This window comes from Orbicella faveolata, unplaced genomic scaffold (genome assembly GCF_042242905.1).
Source record: "Orbicella faveolata isolate gen_17 unplaced genomic scaffold, um_ofav_v1 contig_12, whole genome shotgun sequence".
Taxonomy (NCBI): Eukaryota; Metazoa; Cnidaria; class Anthozoa; order Scleractinia; family Merulinidae; genus Orbicella; species Orbicella faveolata.
Genome location: NW_028301539.1, coordinates 1,465,493 through 1,484,370, shown reverse-complemented (window position 1 = coordinate 1,484,370; position 18,878 = coordinate 1,465,493). Strand labels below are relative to the sequence as shown.

General features: G+C 39.1%; 1 protein-coding gene across 1 annotated transcript; it reads right to left on the bottom strand.

The window, feature by feature from the left end:
* Positions 1-935: 935 nt before the first annotated feature.
* LOC110067482 (ubiquitin carboxyl-terminal hydrolase 48-like) lies at positions 936-18,458 on the bottom strand. Its single transcript, XM_089281906.1, has 35 exons — positions 18,093-18,458; positions 17,859-17,929; positions 17,132-17,181; positions 16,703-16,762; positions 16,440-16,533; positions 15,991-16,243; positions 15,175-15,232; positions 14,883-14,942; positions 14,705-14,769; positions 14,288-14,396; positions 14,031-14,164; positions 13,708-13,796; positions 12,246-12,340; positions 12,064-12,148; positions 11,617-11,721; positions 11,144-11,247; positions 10,688-10,763; positions 9,791-9,896; positions 8,964-9,012; positions 8,838-8,884; positions 8,539-8,655; positions 7,726-8,015; positions 7,267-7,391; positions 7,028-7,144; positions 6,719-6,780; positions 6,150-6,266; positions 5,680-5,801; positions 5,167-5,303; positions 4,804-4,848; positions 4,544-4,605; positions 4,394-4,466; positions 3,208-3,333; positions 2,903-2,945; positions 1,992-2,021; positions 936-1,437 (listed from the first exon to the last, which is right to left on the bottom strand). The coding sequence occupies exons 1-35, from the start codon at positions 18,245-18,247 to the stop codon at positions 1,412-1,414; spliced, it is 3,357 nt and encodes a 1,118-aa protein (XP_089138032.1). The 5' UTR covers positions 18,248-18,458; the 3' UTR covers positions 936-1,411.
* Between the last annotated feature and the right edge of the window lie 420 nt (positions 18,459-18,878).

Here is an 18,878-nt window from a genome sequence, read left to right as displayed (position 1 = left end):
GTGTCCTGCAAGAAAATATTCCCCGAAGCCATATAGTAAGTTCGTTATTGACTAAACTTGTTCGGTCAAGATGGCTGGATATTGGCATATTTTTGCGAGTTTATGGACCTGGACACCGTCTCGGTCCATAAACACGCAAAACAAGAACTTTGCCAATATCCAGCCATCTTGACCGAACAAGCTTGGTCAATAACCCACATGAAGCATAAAAGATAAGAATCAAGTTTTACAGTCAAAACAGCTCAAGCGTTCCTGCCAAGGGTGAATGAATGAGTTCATTATCGGAAATTTGATTTCATTACTCGTTTCAATAGTCCGTTCTTCAAGTGAAGAGTAGAAAATTCAAAACAAGACTCGATCCAATACTCGAATTTTGATTGGATTAATGAACTTTATTTAAAACGAACCTTTTCAAAAATAGTTAGGTATGTTGACGTAAACCTACCTTTTCTGTCCCTTCCATAAAACTTGCTTCGATGTCAGCCATCTTTGATATCTTTCCCGCCACTACGGGAGAAGTCCTGGTGCGTAGCATTCCAAATATGGCATAACCGTATTGTTCATTAATCCAATCAAAATTCGAGTATTGGATCGAGTCTTGTTTTGAATTTTCTACTCTTCACCTGAAGAACGGACTATTGAAACAAGTAATGAAATCAAATTTCCGATAATGAACTCATTCATTCACCCTTGGCAGGAACGCTTGAGCTGTTTTGACTGAGAAAAAGGCGTGTAAAGGAAATCTAGCCCCACAACCTCTAACCGACTGGAAGAGATTTAAAACGGTCGTATTCGCCCGCTGGAGGGGATGAAAAAGCTTGTTTGGCCCCAGCCACCGCCTTTTCAAGTTTCGTTTTGCCCCAAATTTGAACAAGAAACCTGGTACAAAGTTCGCTTCATAAAGCGTTCCGTTCAGGCTGCAACGAAAGTCTTGCTCAACAGTTTGAAATACTTTATTTTTCCACTGTATACATTGGCGAACTAAACTTTTGTTCACTATGTCACATGATAAATTATTATTTTACACATTTAAAATGAAATCGGTTCGCTACTAACAAGAAAACCATGAATGATTCAGTGCGGTGTGCTGCTTGCACCCGTGTCAACTTTGTCACAATTTTTACTTGGCGCCCGTCTCTACTAATATGGATTACGTGATTGTGTGACGGCATTGAGTTCCTTGTTGCTGGGTCATAAGTGATGCCTAGTCAAGTTTGCTCTAAGAGCCAAGGTGTATTCCGATTGGTTAACTCAGGAGGCAACTGAGCCCCATTAGCATAAAAGACATTTTAAAAGACTTTTTTTTTTTTTTTTTTAATTCAGCGAATAATTTTACTCTGTTTCTCATAACTGAGCCGGCTTTGCACCCAATTATCGTTGTGTTCTAGCCAGTTGTAACCATCTGTATCTCCTAGGAGTGACCAAGTAAACCAGTCCCTGAAAATCAAAATTTAACCTGTCATTGTATAAGGTACAAGTCTCGATTTAAAAAAATATATATCTATAAATTACCCTAAGTCCTCGAATTAGCGCCAGGGGCGCTTATTTCAAATTTAGGAGAAGACGGGAGGCGCTTCTTTAATTTTACCCAAATCGTGGCCTGACATGATCATTTTCTTAATACATCATCTGAGCGTAAACAACAACATAAGCTGTTTATTGACATAAAAAGCTGATCCTAAAGCACCGTTAGTACTTAACGTGTTCACAAACTGAAACAACGTACAAATCTAATACTACATGACGAAAACTATACATCCTTTGTTGTCTCATCACTCGTCCACAAAATGGGGGAGAGGGGAAGGGGGGGCGCTTATTCGAGGGGGGGCGCTAATTTTAAATTTTGGCTGATGAGAGGGGCGCTTATTCGAAGTGGGGGTGGGGGAGGGGGAGACTAAATCGAGGATTTACGGTACTACTGCAAAACTAAGACATAGTTACTTGCCAACAGAGATTTGGAAACTTCTCAGGTCATCGGAACATACGCTTACCTTTGAAACCTTCTTCAGGGGCATTGCTTACTGTTAAAAGGAAGAAAAGCAGAAAAGTTATGAAGAAGGATAAACCTATCAAAGTTGAGCTGTTAATGTAGCCTGTACTGAATGGAGAGCCTTTTCTTTTGTGTACTTAGTCCACTCGGTTTCCAAATACTTCACGAAAGTAGCCGACAGCAGTCGGGAAACCATTATTTCAACGGAATATTTACAACACTTGGGGGAGCAGGAGGGTTTTTCTGCCAGAGAATTTGATTAGCGAGATGAAGTAATTAAAACTGACGAGACAATTTTGAAAGCACGCTATTACTATGTTTCGATTGGACAATAATTGAGAACTATTCCGGTATTATTACAAACGTTTGCCAATAGCAGTGCTTGTTAACCCAACCGATAACAGGTCGTAAACCTCGTTCTCATTTTCGATTTCCGAATATTTTCCGACGGCGAATGAACTGACGTGACGACTTCCGTTCGCAGAGGAAAAGAGTGCGAGTTGCAATCTAGTTTCAGGTAGAAAACAGTTCTAAGGATGATTAAAGAAATGAATAACGAAACGAAATATCAGCCAATATTACATGGCAAGGTGTCCTTAAGTAAATTCGAGCGTTCTGATTGGTTCTTTCTTAGTCGGGATTTTGCCATACGGACCGTTTCGTGAATTATTTGGTTTGGGAAGCTGGCAAATTCAATAGACAAGCCTGACCTAACTTAGCTTGCTTGAGCCGTACTTTTGAATATTGGCCCTCGGTCGTTTTTGTACGGACCTCGCTGCGCACAGTCCGTACTGAAACGACCTCGGGCCAACATTCTCCCGTGCGGCCCTCGCGCTCGGTTAGTAAGAGGTTAATATCATGGGGAAGTATTAAGTCTGTCAACAAGGAAAATCACGGCGCAAATTTGCTCACCTGGTAAAGCGTCCTGTGAGATGGCTCCCTGTGGTTCATCAATCTGCAACAGAGTTCAACACTTAAGATTAAAAGCTTTAGCAGAACGATCTAGATTTTATCAATTAACATCGTAAATAGCCGAGTACGTAGTTAAACCGAACCCGTGATTTTGATTATGGTGAATTCTCCCCACTTTCTGCCATACTTTATTTGTAGTGCCAGCTCTGACGACAAGTTGTCATTCTCCAAAACTGTTGGAGTACATCAACAGGTATTGGTCACCGAAGAAGTAATGCTCCTCCTCTAGTTAGCTTAAGACAAACCTGTAATAGCAATAAAGATCCTGGCTTGATTCCCAAAGTTATAAGCGTCGCGTCATTGTTTGAGAGAGGCACGCCATTTAACGTGAGATGTTGATCCATGGGCATCACAGAAAAACTCTTCATCAGCTGAAAAAAAGGGGCGCGTTACAAGATATCCTGATGGTTTGGCTGCCTCCTATCTCGCATAGCCAAAACGATGACGCGCGCGATGAGAGTACAGGCGTGACAAAATGTCACGCACGACGTTAAGTGCACACGAAGATCAGTTTAAGGAACTCAGTCACGGTATTTTGAGTTATTTTGGACACGCAAAAGATTACATTTAAATTGAAGGAAACCTGAAAATAGAAGTTTACTAAGAGAGAAAAACAACACAGAGATGACAATAAACCATAAAGGAAAAAGGATCTTTAAGGATGGAGAAGATTAACACGGATTACAAACGACGAACTAAACTTATCAAGATGGGCAAACCGTGACGCAGATGCAGAAGACATAACAGAAAGAGAGACAATACAAGAAACACCACCAACAACAACATCAACAACATCTTTCATTTAAACACGGTGGGTTTTAAAGCTAATATAGCTTATGGGGCCGTGTAAAAAATGTTAATAAAATTATTAAAAATTATTAAAACTGAATGTAGACAATAAAAAGTAAGATATGTACAATAAAAGATATGAATAGATTTAATAAAAGACGAAATCCCTGTCAATTTGGGGACGGCCCATTTGCGGTGACTCTTCATTAAAGTTCAAGTTTCTGAGGGCGTGAGACTTTTTTGCTCTCTTGGCGTAGTCCCTAGCGCTGGCAGCGGATGGTTCTAAAATATTCCAAACAATGGATCCTCTGTGAGAAATAGAGTTTTTCATATAATAAGTTTCAAAACGTTGTATGTCAACACGATGTTGATGACTGAGGTCATCCTTAGACTCTTTCCTTTGGATTATATGTTCCAAGCATGATGGAGTTATGCGGTTGTAGATATTATACCACATAATAAAAAAAAGATAAAGAATGTTCCTCACTGATTGAGTTATGTTTCGTTTTTGTCACAAAATTCCGCGGACGAGCAGTTGATGAATTTCTTTATTCTCATCACCTGTCTGTTTGACATTGCCTTGCTATTGTTAGTTGAGAAATAACATGTCGATGCCACAAAACAGAAGTTCACGATTGTTACCTGTAATTTGACATCTCGTAAAGTCTCGGTTGATCCAACAGTCAGTGAGACTTCTCCGCGCTGTTTACGGTGCCTGTAACGGGCGAAGAAATACTGAATATCCCATAAAGAGTAGCAAAGGGGAAAAAATAAAACAAAAACTGCAAATACCTGGAACTTCGACGGGCTCGACTATCACGATTCAGCTTTGGTTTCTTATTGTTCGGTGGTGTCTGCAAATAGAGAGTGGACTGGTGAGATGCACGTGACATGCACATGTTTGAAGGCGCGGTGGCCTAGGTTATGATACTTTCAAGCTCACAGTGTTCTGCTTTACTTCTAGCAGTGCAAAACGTTGCTAAGCTCTAAAATTGTGACACATAACTACCAGGTAATGTAATCAAGATCATGGTAATTTGTTGGACACCAACCTGGAAATCTGGATCGAACGAATAGACATCTTTGCTCGAGGTACTCTGTTGACAAAAAGCGTAAATGACAGGGGCAGTTACTAAATATACTGTAGCTAGCACTTTTGGACTCCTAAACGTACCTTTTTGGTACGCTTCGGCGGCATATCAAGCTCGTTTGGTCTCGCCATGGGTATTTTGGCTCAACTACGTCTCACCAAATACGAACCATGGCTCGACCAAACTCGCTTGATATGCCGCCGAAGCGTACCAACAAGGTTTGATTGAACTATTGTCCTGAATTGAAGGGAAAGTGCAATGTTCTGACCCAGGCTTTTCAAGAGCTGAAAAAGGACTAGGGAAAAACAGAAAGACAAAGCTTACATCATTCAAGGCTTGCTGTATGTCCTTCTCGGTGTGATCCTTTGTTATTTTGCGCACGTAGATTGTTCCGTAACGATAATTCTCCACGTGATGTGCTCGTTCCTGTATCCGCGCATAGCAGCATTCCGTGCACACGTCTGAAATACAAAACGTACTGTGAACAATCCTTACGGTTTTAATTAAGGTTGAAATGTTCCCACTGCTTTACTCATTTCTTGGCCAATCACAATCAAGTTGATCAGGGAGACGAAGAAGGCAAAGTGGCCACGTGATGATAAGTTGCATGTGTGGTTTCTAGCTCTGTGATGGGCGGGAAAGTTTGAAAAACCAACTAAAAGATATCAAAAATTAATCGAAAACTCTACCAAGTAGCTGGGTATCAAGTGTCTCAGTGAAAGATTAAAATTCAAACTATGAAAAATTAGACTCGATTTAATCTAGCCTAATAATATGCCTACCTCTGGATGAATGTTGAATACATTCACTTGCTCCTCCTACAACACAAAGACTTACCGGGACTAGTCACCAGTTCTCTCACGTCGTCTTCTGTTACACTTTTAGTAACCGTGATCACGTGATCGTAAGGGTAGGTTTGGGTAAGTGTGTTCCACTCGTGTTGCCAGATATAACATAACCTGCAACAAGAGTAAATAGTGTGATTTCTGAGTTCACATAAACCGCTTTACACTGGACGCGCCGTCAAAGTCGTGATTGGCTGACTGATTGACTGACTGACTGACCGACTGACAGACCATCCTAACACCAGTTGAAGTGATTTCGGTTGTTATCACAACACAAAGGCACGTGCGATTTGTCCAGATTCTGCACCTGACTGGTTCCAAAAATTATCGCATTTGCTTTAATAGGCTGTTGTACATTGAATGAGTGTTTTTATTAACCTAATATAGAGAGCTCAGCATACCAGGAACGCATGTAGTTACTTTTAAGCCTACACTATTGTGCTTCCAGAGACAGCAACTTACTCTTCATTCGCACCATCCATGTCGTCATCACACTCCGGATTGAAGAGGAACTTTTCATGGGGACACAGCAGAGGGGCATTGACGATACTGTCCGGTGGGACATTCCTTGCGGGGTACCTGTTGAACCGATTAAGAAACCTTCAAAGGCGTGAATCGTATGCTTATACACAGTCATTATCGATTGTCTGACACAGACCGCAGAGGTTCAACCTCTCCCTGACCTGGAGTCAAAAAATAATTGGCGTAGTCTGATGACCTATATATATACTGCCACACACGCACGCTTGCTTGCGTGCGAGGAAGCGTGCGTGCGTGAGCGATAAGTGGTCGCATGTTGGTAAATGCTGTAAATCAAGAATAAAAAGAAGCCCCATTACTGTTTTTCTGGATCAGTGGTTGACTTTAAAGTTCCTAGCTTTTTACCCTTTCTCCCGTTTATGACATACAGTAAAAACCGCGTGTAAGAACCTACTATGGTTTCAGAACTTGCTGGCAGAAATTTGCCATTTTAAAACCCAAAAATATAACCTGTTTAGTGTTAACAGCACCATTAGCTCAATGCACCTTACCTTAAGAATTGCCTCCACTGATCAAGAAAACTTTTTGAAATGGCACAGGCAACGAATGGATCCTGACGAAATGTAGCGAAAATTAGAATTTTACTGCAGGCTACAAATTTTTTTGAACGGAAACTAAAAAAAATACTAAGAAATGTATTTTTTTCTACATCTTGGAAGGATACAGCTCACTGGAAGGCTATCATTTTCCCGCCATTTAGACTGTTGCAGCTCTATTTTGCCGCCAAAAATGACCTCGAGATGAACTAGACGAGCAAGGCTTTTGCGACTGAATTTTAGATAATTAAATATGTTACTTACGTCGTTATCAAGTGACGGCCGATTCCTGTCGAGATACAGTTGACTAACAGCAGCTCTCTGCTCTGATGCGAGCAATTTGTACGTCTCATTCTTCAGTCGTTCTTCCTCGTCTTCTGCCTGTGTAGTTAAAAAGAACATCTTTAAACAAAATCCCATCTTCTTTAGCAGTCACTTTTAAATACCTGTTTGCGGCTATTACTGGTATGGATCTGTGTCACTATGGCATATAAGATTCGTACCTGGCACGACCTACATACTGGGTGAACAGCTTGAAACTCGGGTGCGCAAGAAAAGTAGTACTTTAATCTCTGCCACACGACATCTGGTACAAGCCTCCGGCAAGACTCGTCCGAAGAAAGGTCTCCTGCAATGTAATCAAGAAAAAACGCCTGTTGAAGCTATTCTAGAAACCTGTTTCGCTGCAAGAGTTCATTGGTGAATCTTCTGTTATTACGTTTACTCTCCCTGTATTACACTGTCACAGTAACGCAACATTGAATTGTTACCTTAGCGCAACATTGAATCGTTTTTGCGACGCAACATTGAAATGGTACAGAATCATGATGATCATGCAAGAATGTCGAAATCCGAGTGTTGAGCGGACAATTGTAGTAGTAGCGCTTTCGTCTTATGGCAATGATGTGAAAAGGATGGTATTGTAAATACCTGAAACACCGACATTCCTCATGTAAACTTACCGTGCTCACAAAGCAAGTCTTCGTTGAACTTAGAATCGCTGTCATCTTCGTCCTCCTCAGCACCAATCTCCTGTGGATTCTCGTCTATCTGCTGAGGTGCCTTCTCTTCTTCCGTCATGCTAACATAATGATCTTCAATTCCTTTGACCTTAACTTCATCATCTTCCTCCGCGTCGTAATTGGCTGTAACTTGACATCTGTCCATCAAACTCTGGCGTGCCTCTTCATGATGGATTGCTAAAGCTTTCCATCTCAGAAGTGACCGCCGACCAACCCAAAAGAACTTGTCACTGCAAAAAAGAACGAAAAAACGAGCTTATAAAACAACCATGTGAACCAGAATCATGTGACCATTGGAATAGCGCAGCACTGGGGTTGCTTGTTTTATTTTGTTTGCTTTATTTTTTGCCATTTATAAATATATTTACAAACTTTCAATGCATAAGACAAGGAAGCCAAAGGAACCTCAAGGAAAGGACTACCTAAAGATACCTAAGACTTAAACAAAAAATGCTGTCATCACCACACAAAATGATCATAATTTAGGATAAAAAGTAGTTAAGCATAGCAAAACGCGCAAATGCGCAAAAGCAAAGAAAGACAAAAAAGCGAAAAGAAGCACACACAAGCACACTAAAAAAGTAAGATATACTGATACCAAGAAAGATGACGAGTGTAGAGGTGAACACAGCAGTACTATGGGCACTTTGAATTTCAGTGCTCGGAGACAATTAATATAATTTGGGGCCTTCAAAACGGAGTGCGAATTTCCTTAAATTTGTCCTACAGCAAGGCAAATGGAAGGTTAACTACCTGAGTGATGTTTGAGACTTCAAAGTATCGGACACAAACTTGTAATCTTCAGCCAGTCTGGATTCGAAACGTATTCTTCTGCATTGTTCTTTGACACAGTTAATACACATTGAGTCACTAGATAATAAAAGTATAAAGTAGCAAGATTATTCACTCCGGCAGTGAGGCTGAGACATATTTTGGCATTTTTAGTTTGTTTTCGCCGAACAAAATGAGTCTTAATTCCCTCATTAAACCTTTTTTTCATTTTCTTATATTTTCTGAGTATTATAGAACATACAGGAAAATTATATAACTACCTTTGAAGTCTTGGTAGACCACCATATTTTCTGAATATTTCATCTGCCTATAGAAAAAGCAAGAACATGAACTTGAAAGCAGTTGAAGTAAATAACTGGGAATTTCTCTAAATATTGACAACTTACAGCTTTGATGGTAATTCGCTTGGCATTCAGAACTTGACTTGGATTGAGTCTGGAGTAAAAACGAAAAAACTAGTTGGCTCAAAACAACATTATATTGCACTTTGTAACCTCCTAAAAGCGACCTGGTTGCCTACGGGATGTGGTCGCTTACGAGGGCTTAGACCATATTGGGTCATAATTTTGCCTCGTTAGCATATGGTAACTTCCGACACTTTAAACTGTTTTATTCTACTTCCCGTTGGGGAGGTGCGGTGGCCTCATGGTTAGTACGCTCGTCTCCGGATCGAGTGGTCCGGGTTCGAGCCCTGGCCGGGGACATTGTGTTGTGTTCTTGGGCAAGACACTTTACTCTCACAGTGCCTCTCTCCACCCAGGTGTATAAATGGGTACCGGCAAACTTAATGCTGGGGGTAACCCTGCGATGGACTAGCATCCCATCCAGGGGGGAGTAGAAATACTCCTAGTCGCTTCATGCTACAGAAACCGGGATAAGCTCCGGCCTGATGGGCCACTTGGCTCGCATGCAGACTTTACCTTATTCTACTTCCCGTTGAGAAAATTTTCGTCTCTTGTACTAACCAGGAATGCGATAATGTTTCAACACGTTATTATCCAGTTTCCGCTCTATTATCTGTCAAGTGGTTGCTTACAAGAGGTGAAAAACAAAAGAAAATTTCAAACTTTCAGCCCTAAAAGTGGTCGCAGTCGCATATAAAGTGGTTGCTTACAAGAGGTTCCAAATATAGTGATTTGACTCGGAAACTTTTGGTATTTTGGAAACTGGTCGCTGAGGTGAGGTGAGTTGGACTATACTTGTAATCACTTACTTTCCATGACAACAGAGCAGAGACGAATTGTCCACTGGTGGTGTTTCAGTTTTCTCGTTCATCCAATCTTTCAACCATTTTGTCAAAATCCATTCATATTTGGTTTCTGAATAGTGAAGAAAAAGCAACAAATCTCTCTCTATTTAACAATTAAATTATGAGCTCGAGATTTCTACGGATTAGTCATACAAAGGCCTCATCAACTATCGCCTCATAGAAATCGAGAGCAAATAATCTAATTGTTTTAGTAGAATTCTCACTAAAATTTCCTTCAAATAATGATTCCAACTATTTCTGGTGTTAGTAAAAAACTTCATGCTTTAGAGGATTCTCGCAGACTAAATTAATTGAATGTAAATTTAACATTTGCAGTTGTGTACACTCATTTATCGGTTTCTTTCAAGAATTTCGAACTTTTTAATTCAAGAAACTGTAAATGCCCTCCTTTTAGTCTTCCCAGGAATTTTGTTTATTCATTTGTTTCTAAATATTCTTTCAAAACTTCGGAGAAATGAGGAAACATTGCAATTTTGTCGACCATACCAACTTGAAGCCACTGCACACCAATGGCTGATAGTGTGCAGTGGCTCAGCCAATCAGATTACAGCATTTGCGTTAGTATACCAGTAGAATTCTACTAAAAGTCGTTGCTGGACTGTTGCCTAGCAGCAAAACTTTGATTAGTTGTTGGCATCTTTACATAAGGTTTCCCTTTCTTAACCAATCAAAAGCCAAGTTAATCTGGGACTAGGAGTAGTCAAAGTAGTCACCTGCTGTTTAATTACACACATCGTTTTTCTGTGACTGACATGTCTTGTACTCTAAGCGCTCCCCAATCTTCTTATGACTGTATGTTGATCATAGAAAACATGAGAGTTCTAACCATTATCAACTTACCCGAAGTTACTGGCATGTCCTGATATAGCTTTCTTATCTCAGCTTGCCTTGTCTTTCCTTTGGAGACCAACTTTGCCTTTAAGTCAAACACAGAGTGTATGCATTATTTCACAGCTTTAACCCACCAGCTGAGTGCTGCCAAACCCAGGCCTTCAAATCTGAGGTTTAATACACCTTTTAGCCAATGAGATCAACATACACAGTTACATTGCACACAGCTCAAAATAACCTTGAAATCCATCTTGCCCTTCGAACAAGTAGCTCTAAAATGTTGTTTGCCCTGGGCAAGTCTTAGTTAACTTTCTTTTTACTTACTTGGTAGAAAACTTGCTTGGGCCTTTGCCCATTGGGCAAATGAGAATGAAAACTTACTTGCCTGGCAGGAAAATCTACTTGTCTCAGACGACCAGATGGCACTTTTTTCAAGCCCTGATTATACACATATCATGCCCTTACCCGAAATGCTTTGACTTGCGTAACCCAATGTTCAAACCGACTATTGTCAGTTGCTACCAGCTCTAGCACATGAGACGGAACTTCAACATCATCATCCTCACTCCCTTTAATAACAAAGGCAAAGTTTGCATTGAGAAACTTAACCTGTCCAGAGGGTGAATATCTGTTATTCAAAGCATACATCATTTACATTAAGGGTGGGTTGGCCCAAGATTTGTCCAAATGCTCAACCAGGAATTTCTTTAGATTAGTTTTCAACTGACAACAATAGGGACAGAAAAATGAGAAAGAAGTTGTGGTTTACCTTCCCCCTACCCCCCACCCCTTTGCAAGTGCAGTGTATAAATTATACCAGAGGCAATTAGGGAATATAATTTTTTAGTGATTCAGCTTTACAGACTAGCTATCAAAACTTTTGTCTTGGTCAAATTTGCCCTTAAAATTAGAGCGAAAACTATCAAATGCTCCCTTACCAACACCCTTATGTCCTTGGAGGGTGTACACCAACGTGTAGGCATTCTTGGACACATGGTAACCTTTTGCACATTTGGGTCTTTTAGCCAGCTTAATGGTGGTATCTGGAACAGATAAAAGGAGCATGGACATAACACAGCGGTATTATACAGGTCTGTAAACTATCTTAGTTTACTAAAATATCTGGAGGTAACTAGTGTTGGAAAGATTTAATTTTTTTATTATATCAAATGAAATAAGAAATCTATTAAATGGTGGCATGTTTGAGGAACACGCATACAAGTGCTTCCACACCAGACTCCTCCCCACTGGATCAATTAACTTGCCGACTCACTCTTTGATCACATGTGAGTAAAGAAAGCTTAAGAAAAGAAATAAGCTTGACAATAACTTAATAAAGGGTGCATAACCTTCATAAAGAGGACGAGAGGGAGGGGGTTACATACCCGCAGAATCTTCATCTTGCGACAGTTTTAACTTTCCCTGCATCTTAACAATGTCCTCATCATTAAACTTGTACCATGAGCCTGACTGAAAAAAGAAAAAACATTGGCAAAGCATCAGAATCAACAGCTTTCCAACACATCTACTGAAGATAAAATAATTTCCTGTTGAGTCTAAGGCAAACCTTTTTATCTCTGATGTGAGCCACGTAGTGTCCTGAATAAGCACTCACTCCAAAGTGGATCAACACTGCACTCAACTCGTAAACTGAGTCAGATCCTGAAGATAAAATGAAACATATTTCATTATACATGCAAGCCTGCAAATAATTTTTGTCTCTAGGCAGGTCATTTGTCAGGACAAGGACCAGTTTTGACCTGACAAAAAGCCAGTCTGGTTGGACAAAAAGAATTGTTTGTCGTTAGAAATTAAAAAGAGACATTTGAGACATTTTGATATTTTAGTGTAGACTCTTCGCCAAAATATTGGTTGCAAATTCGAAAAGCTTACAAGTAAACTGAGTGTAAAATCGGTACTAGCACCAGCAAGGGGACCTTTACATTACTTCTGGTATTATTTTACCTGTTGAAAATTGACAAATTTACAAATGTTTATACCCCTAGTCACACAAGCGTTTCCAACGTAACAAGTTTCCCAAGATGTGTAAGGAAAATGGGAAAAGCGATGAAACAATCTCCTGCGTGGACATTCAGAGACTTGAAAATTGGCTGAAATGAATTCTTCGACTTTTTCTGAAAGCAAGTTTCCTCTGGATGTTTTTGGGGTCAATTGAATAAAAAATTTACGTAATTATTTAAAATGTGGAATTGGAGGTGGTCGTGACTATAAAGCGTGACTAATCTGTACATTCACGCTTTTCACAAAAACATTTCTGTGGTACGGAAACTGTATTTCAACCACACTGACAGACATAAAAAAAACTATAAGAGTTAAAAATTAAACTCATTTTTGATCATATGGATTAGAAAAACATTTGGTCACGTTTTAGAGGTTTTAAAGTTTTTGAAAGCAATTGCATTCCTGAAGATAAACGAAACGTGAGTATCTGGGCCTTGTATTCAATTTCCATACTATTATAATTTCGGGTCAATGTATTACGACGGAAAATTAATTCCACAACACTTGGTAGCAACAAACAACGAGTAATTAAATAAGACCTCAGTTTTTAGTAGTTTTTCAGATGAACGTAATTCAGACTAAATGGGGCTTCATGATCTTTCACAACGCCACCGTAAATTAACATGTAGGGATAGTAGCGCTGATGTGATGTGTTTACAATTCGACATAATTATAACATTTGAGATGACGCACTGCACGTGATAAAATTCTTAGAATTAGAATAAAAACAAAACTGATAACAAAGCTTTTTTGCGTAGTATTGTGTGGCAGTATAACTAAATAACTTGTCCCATATTTGGCCACAAATTTCCAGTTAAAATATTTCTCATTTTAGCAGAAATGCCCGGTCAGAGTGTCTGACCAGGCTAAACTTTTACCTGTCAAAACCTCAAATTTACCGGACAATTGTCCGATGACTGACTGTTATTTGCAGGCTTGTACATGTAATTACTCAAACATGTATCATATTATTTTATAAAGTTTTTCAATGTACATGAGTTGCTTACCAATGCATCCATTTTTCACATGGTCCTTCATATCAAGGACATCAGGAAACTGAATGAACGAGTTCAGTTTCTTCTTGTAGCCTGTTTTCCTGTTAAAAAAATAATAAAGAACATTTTTGGTTTATACATCCTCAGAGAAAAATTCTGTACTTTTATTTTTATTTTTTTCATCCAATCAGCAGTAAAACCAAAACATATGCCCACTTCATGTTTATGCTTGATTGGTTAATTAATATTCTGTGTGTTACTTACTTGCACTTGATATGATTTAAAATTTTAAAAAGTCATTATGCTAAGAAAACACAGTACTCTGATATTCCCACCTGTCAAACACAAATCGTAATAGTTGAAGATTGAGAACTGGAGGCAGGGAGTGCAATTCAATGTAGCGAGCAGCATTCTGTTTGCTGTTACAATGGGTACAGTAATATTGATTATCACCATCTAACTTCTCTTCCTGTAAAACAAAATGAGAATTAATAAAAATTAGTATTTATTACCAATCACATGCTTCAAGACAAATACAACTTGAAACAAATATAAAGCATAGCAGGTTACAATTTGAAATATTATACCTAACCTTTAGAAACTCTTTGATGCACTGGTTGAGTGACGAGTGTCCTTGTATGTTCAAATCCAGCTCGTAAAAGCGAGATAGCCTCTTTGATTTGTTCCCACAGCTGTGACATCTAAAAAGAAAAGAATTTTAGAAGATGTACAGCAAAACAAACATTTCACAATATTGATTCAAAGAAAAATTCAAATTGCAGGAGGAGTTATTTTCAAGAAGTCTTCTTTTGAGTTTTCATTAATAACTCAAGGCAGCCCTGAAAAAGTGCAAGGAAAATTTTATCTCCGTGGAAAACCCATGTTTTACCAGCTGGCCTGATTAACAGCTCTGTAATAGATTCAATTAGTTACAACTGAATTAAATAAACTTGGAAAAAAAAAAAGAAAAGATTTTTATCAAATGAGAACATTTGCACTCTTGGCTTACTCTGTGACGTAAAAGTATTCTCCACCAAACTGAGTCTGAACAACATTCTGCACCTCAGGCTCAGCCTATAAAAATAGAAGTGAACAAATTATAAGGACCCTTGATCTTACCTGAATTAAGTTTGTTGTGCATTATGCTCAAATTTAACTCAGTATTCATATACATGTTTAGAACTAACCTGTTTTGAGAAAGTTTCTTCAAGTAAAGATGTAAAAAGTTTGCTAAACTCCTGTGCATCCTAAATCAGGAAACATCCGATTGAAAACAACAAGACAATCAAAAAGCATAGCAACCAATTATCAGATTAATAGACCTTGTAGATTTTGTGGATGCAAAAACAACAAAAATATTTTCCACATACAAGCTTTGGACCAAAACAAAAACAAAATTGTGAATAAGAACCTTTAAGCTTCAATATTTCAAGTCAAGTAATCTTGATTTAAGTAAATGTTGTAGAAATCACCATGTACCTGCTGCTGTGCAGTATCCAGTCCTAAACTGTCCACAAATGGACTGGGATCAATGTATCTAAAGAAAGTGAAATGTACTGTTTACACGACTGAAGCAGATATTAAGTCTTTCCTGAGCCTGATGGTTCGACAGGTCTGTGTTTAATAAATTATTCTGATGTCTGTTGCACAAAGACACCATGAGACAGTATTGCTACAGGCTGTTGACGGGAAGTTGGTCTACAGTAGTTTTGTCAGGGTTATCTTTTTGCCAGCTCAATATGCCGTTATAGAGCTCACTTCCCAGTGGAGGGAGGACTCCCATTAAACAAGGATGGGGATGTTCCTCGGAAATTTTGAAAAGAACCCCCAAGAAGTACCAATGCCCTGTTTTGTGGGCATGGCTTGAAATTTTTTACATGCCTAAGCAGTACCAATTCTTAAAAAACACATTACCTGACATTGACTTAATTTTTTTGGCTCAATACCCTGAACACCCTATGAGGTACCAAAATCAATTTTTTTTTAACCACCAAAAGGTATGATGAGCACCCCTGCGCTTCTTGCATGTATATAGGAGTCTCTACCCCACTCCTTCATGGCACACTTGCTAAAATAGAGAAATGTGGGACTGTGGGAATTTGTTGATATGCTGAAAATCTGTTCAGCTGCCAAACTAACACTATGCATTTGGTAAAACTACTAGCAATTTATTTGAGTTGTCCTTTGATATGACAAGCCATATTCAAGTTGCCAAATAGTCAGGATTTAGTAAAACACACATGGACATTTTTATTTGAACAAGACTATACAGCCCTGTTGCATACATGTACGTACCTTCGAAAACTGTATTGTAACTGAGCAAACAGCAACTGAAGATGACCGCAGACTGTCGTTGGTGCTTCCTCTGAGCTCAGCACGGCGGTAGAAGGAAGTAATGGGACCAGTTGGTTGTTTGATGCTTGATCGGGTGTTACAGCAATAGAGAAAGGCTCATCCAGTGCTTTGCTATCCTCACTTTTGTGGTTGCTCAGCTTAAGAGAGTCTTTTGTGTTTGTAACACTCTGTGATGTTGGCAAACCATTCACAGCTAAAGATTTAAAGGAACAAAAGAGAAGATGGATTTTAGAATAATTTTTAATATTAATTAAAACAAACTTTGAGAACCTTCGGTTAATGAGTTAAACATATCACAATGTAGCATCAACATCTAACTTCATGAGCTCATTGAGGTTATTTGCATTGCACCTAAAAGCTGAATGGTAAAGTCACCAGGGAGTACTTACATCTGTTATCTTCTTGTTTTGATTTACATCCAGGAATCGTAGGAGAGATATATTTGTACATAGCTGAGCGAAAAACAGGATTATGAAACCAGACCTACAAGAAGAAACAAAAGTGATTTGTGACATGTAGAAAAAGACTCATGTGTATGTTGTGTCTTATTTGTGTTTGTAACACCTCCATGTGGGCTTACAACATTTAATAACAAGAGATTTTGCTGAAAGACATTTGGTACTTCAACACGCTTCTCTTTAAATTAGCTTACCTGTAGAAATGTGTTCACATAGCATGTGGCACCAAGGTTCTTGAGACCAACAAAAGCATTCTAACAAGGGGAAAACAATCCAGATGTTCAAATCTGATATAAGATAGTACTGTACATAATCTATCAGTGAAGACAAGGCTTGAAAAAAACTTGAATTCCAGCTAACCCTTGGGACAAGTAACTCTCAAATTTTGCTTGCCCTGGGCAAGTCTTAGTTTGCTCTTTTAACAATTTAGTTGGCAGATAACTCGCCTGATCCCTTGTCCATCAGGCAGTAAGAATGGCAAGTTACTTGCACAGAAGGAAAATCTACTTGTCCCTTTCCGTGCTTTTTTGGAAATATATGCTATGCAGGCTACCCCCTCCCAGGACCATGTACTAACATGAAGAACGCAAGGTAGATACTTAAATTGCTTATAAATGTGTTACCTCAGGTCTTCTTTCATTTTCTGGATCTTCACAATTCAACCAGTAGTCATCTGGGAATGGAATAATTACATATATATTGTTTTGCGCATCTTACAACTTGAAGTTTATCAATGCTGGTGATTAATTATTTTATTAATTAAAACAGGACCAAGTTACTGGTAGCCATGAATAGATGAATTTCTGCAAACTAATAAGCTTGAAACTGAAAATGACTGAAAAAGGAAACCACAAAACAAACCATTATTGATCCAATCTATATCTCAAATTCTAAAATTTTCATTTTTCATTTTTATTTTTTCGCTTTTGTGATAATTGCACAGCACAAAAACTTTCTTAGTTATAATCAGCCAAACCCTTGTGAGCTGCATTTAAAAATTCATGCAACAACCCAAGTATGCAAGTTTGACAAGCATGCATCCCTTAAAGGTGGCAAGTCTCTCAAGATTTTTTGACACATTGTCTAGGCTAACTGGGCGTTAAATGGTAGATAGACTAACCAAGGCGCTATCAAGGCTGACTAAATAATTTGCTATTTGGTCTTGCACTGATAAAAGGTGCTTTTGCTTCTGAAACGGCCACCCTGATATAAATTAAATATAGGTGTCTGTCTGTCTTAAATGACCAGTGATTCATTGAGATATGAGTCGTCGACTCATTTAACCCTTTCATAAATTGGGGGTCACCTTAGCTTGATAATAATTTATGCTGCAGCTTATTAGCTAAGTACCTTTTATTTCACCAAGCCAAAACTTTTCTCCAAGGCAATTGAAACAGTTAGGATTGGCTTTACAATTCCTCCTGTGAAAAATTAGAATAACAATAAACAACTAGTATAAATTTTTCACGGGATGTACGTTATTATAGAAACCAGGAACTATCAATTTTAGCGTTACTGTAAGTCATTTCAATGGATCAATGACAGACGGAGCGATAAAAACACAGACAGTGTATCAAATATCACCTGCAATTTCCCTGAGAACAACCAGTCGTATTTACCCGGTAGGCGCTCTCGATATTTTCTCTTGTGATATTTTCGGGTTCCGTGTGATCAGCCCATTCCCAAGCTTGCTTTACTACATTTCCCTGTTGTTTCCGATTTGTTGTTCGACGCGCCATCTTGGATTTCTCCTTCCCGCGCCGTGCGCGCGCATTTTGGAGCGTAAAACCGGCGAGTCCGTGGGCTCAAACAGTCCCATGCCGCTCTCCCCGCTCTCCTCGCTCTCTCCCCGTTTCGGTCAGTTCAGGCAAATTTGTCAGAAAACACATTTGTGCACTACGCTATAAACCAACTACAGATCTGTGATAAATAAACCGACCATGCGACCATGGGAAAGCTGGCGTGGAGGTGGGGGGAGGGGGGGGGGGGGGGATTTGATCAGCATGCACCAAAAAGACACAACGTATCTATATTGAGTTTCATCATTATTCAGCGCACTATCATTTCGAGAAAGACTCGACTGCGTAGCAGCTGTTTCCTTTCCTTTTCCAGGCGGACTGATAAAACAAGCGAGCGAGCAAGCGGGCGAGCGAGCGAAACGCTTGCTACCAAGGCTACTTGGCTTTTCGTTATATATGTGAGATATGTGTAGAACTGAAGATTACCCACCACAATATTACGAAACATTTGAACAAATCTGGCACTGATTCTTTTCTTTTACGTCAAGATTTTAATCAAATTTCCGCTCTCAAGTGGAAGCAGGTCAGTGACTGAGTTCAGACAACTGCGCCTGTCAACACACTAATCCGT

What these genes read in the sequence shown, in the direction of transcription:
- LOC110067482 (XM_089281906.1), bottom strand. Translation starts at nt 18,247, where the DNA reads ATGGCGCGTCGAACAACAAATCGGAAACAACAGGGAAATGTAGTAAAG. An exon ending in GCATCAAAGAGTTTCTAAAG is followed by an intron (nt 14,165 to 14,287) that starts GTTAGGTATAAT and finishes TTTGTTTTACAG; the next exon opens with GAAGAGAAGTTAGATGGTGA. An exon ending in TACAGCAAGCCTTGAATGAT is followed by an intron (nt 4,849 to 5,166) that starts GTAAGCTTTGTC and finishes TTTTGTCAACAG; the next exon opens with AGTACCTCGAGCAAAGATGT.